At 55.1% G+C, this 3,725-nt stretch overlaps 1 protein-coding gene across 1 annotated transcript in view; it reads right to left on the bottom strand.

The window, feature by feature from the left end:
* The window catches only part of RHBG (Rh family B glycoprotein), a 19,540-nt gene extending 16,374 nt beyond the window's left edge, over nucleotides 1-3,166 (bottom strand). Inside the window, 2 exon segments of the mRNA XM_044449041.1 lie at nucleotides 298-492; nucleotides 3,136-3,166. Of these exon segments, the coding sequence (XP_044304976.1) occupies nucleotides 298-492; nucleotides 3,136-3,166 (226 nt within the window).
* Between the last annotated feature and the right edge of the window lie 559 nt (nucleotides 3,167-3,725).

The following is a 3,725-nucleotide window of genomic DNA, read 5'->3' as shown; positions in this document are numbered from 1 at the left end:
CACTCTGCACTGGTGTACGTGACTAGCAGGTTATGAAAGTGTCTGTACGATTTGGTAGTTCAGTTTGGCTCTACCTGGTAATGTATTATTGTTAGTGACTGCAGGTACTGGGCCACCGATCAATAAAGCCGCAGAGGTTCAAACGGTTGATCTTTCCCACAGAACCAAGTATTCATTTCCTTGCAAATGGATAACAGAAATTCTGTCCTGCAGAAAAGGCCTGCGGGAGGGGAGGTGGCTCTGCATGGAGGGAGAGACGCGGAAATGGGGCACGTTGATGGCAAGGGGAATACTCACTCGGGTAGCGACTGCAGAATTCATTGTCCTGATGGCTCCTGTTGTGGAGCTGCATCTCCTTGTGCCACAGCTTTGCACTCGTTTGGTCATAATACTGGACAAAAAATGTGAAGAGAAGGAGGGTCAGGCGCTGCAGGAGGGCACAGAGCAGTGGCAACGTGAGCCGCAGGTTGGTGGAGCGCTCTGCCACGGCAGCTGAGCAGCCCAGAAAGAAGCGCAGCCCGGCAGCGGAGAGTGGCAGCAGGTGCTGGGGTGGTACTGCTCCTGGCCCAGAGCTGCAGCCCCTCCCAGGCCAGGGGGCTTCCAGCAGCGCCCACCAATCCCTTCCGAGGAGGTAGGGTGGCATCTCTTGTGCCCTGCAAGGGTCCACCTGCTTCCAATGGGGGGAGATTTCTGCAGCCCTTGCAGACCCCTTCCCTGGCTCCCTGACATGCCACCGGCCACTCAGAAGAGAGGGCGTCACCTGTGCTGGTCAGTTCCCAGTTCCTTATTGGGATGAAGTTCAAAGCTGAGTGCAATCAGTTTTTTTAAAAAGAGCACTGAATTTGATGTGTCCCACCATTTGGACAAAGAGAATCCTTTCAGCAGGGTTTGAGCAATATGAGAGCCTGCAGGAAGCTTGTTCCACTCTTTCCGTGCACAACAGCAGAGGAATGCAGCAACCAGCCTCGGGTGGCAGATCAGTGGCTGTGCCCGCAGGGCGTGTTTTGAGCGACTGGAGCCACAGCAGAGGGATTCAGGAGCCACGTGCAGCTCCAGAGCCCTGGTGTAGGCCAAAGCTTATTTTGTGCTGTGGGAGTATATAAACCTGAATCCTTTATTCTGTGTCATACCCCTTCAGGAACTACTGATATTCCAGATTTCCTCATACATAGTCATGAAGGAAGGTGGGGGCGCCACAATGATCACTGAACCGAGGGACAGTGGGAGCCAGCAGTGCTAATTTATAGGTCCAGAACAGACCTCTAGTGTACTCCTAGATGGGCACAACTCAGGCTGCTGGAAGCAGACGGTTCGACAAAGGGCAACAAAAGCCGGCGAGGACACAATATGATGCAAGTTTAGACTAAAGAAATGTTACAGTTCCCAATATTTCCCAGTAGCACATGTGTGGCACTGCAGGGGCTTATTTATCACACTTGTACCCCACTTTCTTTCTTTCAAGGAATTCAAGGCAGCTTCCGTAATTCTCCTTACGTGCACTCTTCTCTTCTCTGCACAGCCACAGCCCTGTGAGGTGGCTTGGGCTGAGGGCTTGTAAGTGGCTCGAAGTCACCTAGTGGGCTCCATGGCTGAGGGGGGACTGGAACCCAGATCTCCAGAGTCCCAGTCCCGTGACACATCGCAGCCCCCACAGCCCCACCGTGCCTTGCAAGATGCGGTTGGTCCAAGAGGGAAGATGGCCTTGCTTCTCACTGCAACAGCAGCACTGGCCCTTGCAGTTGTGTACCACGAGATCTACTAAAAAGCCAGCATGGGAAGGGGGACTGCTCACAATGGATGCAGCTTGAACAGAGCAATGGCTTGGGAGGAGCAATGGAGCAAAGTCCCTGCAGAAGGAGTGCTGGCCCAGCCACGCAGCAGCTCGCACCATAGAAGGGAGGGCTGTGAGAGCCTTCCAGGGGAACTTTGACCTGCCTCCCCATCTTGAAGCCCAGATGCTCCAGGATCGAAACACATTTCCCACCAACTCGTTGGACTGGCCAGTTGAAATCACCTGACAGGCTGCTTGGCCAGGGGAGGCATTTGGATGTACCCGGCACTCCCCAGCCTTTGTGTGCCACAGAAGGGGTAACAGCGTTTCTTGATTCAGTCAGGACAGAGCGATTCCTGGAAGGGATCATGGGCTTCATGGTCCTTGCTGGCACCAGCCCGTTGCCCATCCAGTGTTCCCCAGAAGGCCAGCCAGCCAGGGCTCCGGGGGGTGTTCCTGGCTGCCAGCTGCAAAATACATGTCCACAGACCACCTCCGCTAGAGTGGCTTCTTGGTGGTCCCCCTACTCCGGAGGGTTGGGTTGGGCATCTCACCTCCCCCACCTCCATGGCTGCTGTTCTGCTGCTAGCAGTAACGAAGGAGTAAAGCCAGTGAGTGAAGCCCAGGCAGAGCGGAGCCCTCCCGAGAAAGGCCCCCTGGCCTGTGCCGGAGAAGGAGGAATTGTGCGAGATCTTCCAAAGACTTACGACAGCAGGTACAATTGCAATCTCATACAACGGCGTCATAAGAAACAGTGGCAGCTGCTGGCAAGGAAGAAAACTGGAAGACAAAAAGACACTGTGTGGAACACTCTGAGCCCAGGTAAGGCCGTGCTCCAGCAGCACCCAGGAGGCAAGCCAAAGGGGCCGATACGGCACAGATTGATTCCATTTCTATGCCAACCAATAGCCAAAATTCTCTGAGCAGTGACAAGAGTATGTACATAAAGGCAAGAGAGTAAAAATGGCTCAACATCTTATCAAAAGAATATAAAAAACTTAAAACAACTCAGAGCGTCCTTCCTTGTGTTCTTTCTATGATTTCTACCTTCCCCAGGCAGCAGGAAAGCGGCTGTAGACCAGCCTATCTGCACGGCCCCATGCAAGACAAGGCTGGCTGAGGGTGCTAGCAGGAAAGCCAGGAGCACCAGTGATGCTCCAGACCCCACCTGGGCCGACCGGCCAGCTTCAGAGCAGCCTGAGCCCTCACTGGAGGAGGCCTGGGTCACGCCCACAGCCGGCCGAAGCCCCAGCTGGCAGTGATCCGACCATGGGGAGGGGGTATCAAAAACTCTCCCCCACATACATGCACACCCTTTTCCGGCCTTATTGGGAGAACCCATCCAGGGTGTGACCTTGACGTGCCTGCAGCTGAGGACACGTCGAAGAGCTCCATCGCTGCCACAACAGCTGCAAAGCCCCTCACTGCCCAAGGTGCTTCCAGGCAGACTCTCCTCATGCTGCCCTGGGAAGACACAGGAGGGAGCGCTGCCCTGTGTCCTTCCGCAGACACAGTCCGGCATGAAGAAGCCGGAGGAAGAGGTGGGGACTCACGGGAAGTGCCGTGTCAGCTCCCCGCCTGGCAACTGGCCCAGCGCCTCGGTTGCGGAGGGGCATCTCTGCTTGCTCCTTGCCTTGCCCAGGAGTCCTGTCTTTTAACCTAGACTGGAATGGAAACATTATCAGGCCAAGCGAAGCACTGTTTGCTGTGGGCATCTGATTATTTTCCTTCTTGAATGTTTGTTTAAAGTTAAGCCATTGAAGCTGGGCATTACCCCTGGCTCTGCCCCCATCTCTTCAACACCCATAGCGAGGACCTCTGCCCCAGATATTTGGGACTCCCACTGCAGCTTCTCCACAGTATTCTCTGGCCCCAGTGGCTGCCAGGAGGACTGGCAGTGCATCCAGGGCATGACCCAGCGGTGGGATCATCCGGGGCAGCCCTCTTGGTGAAC

This window comes from Varanus komodoensis, unplaced genomic scaffold (genome assembly GCF_004798865.1).
Source record: "Varanus komodoensis strain SLA01 unplaced genomic scaffold, ASM479886v1 scaffold57, whole genome shotgun sequence".
NCBI lineage: Eukaryota > Metazoa > Chordata > Lepidosauria > Squamata > Varanidae > Varanus > Varanus komodoensis.
This window is presented reverse-complemented; position numbering and strand designations above follow the sequence as displayed.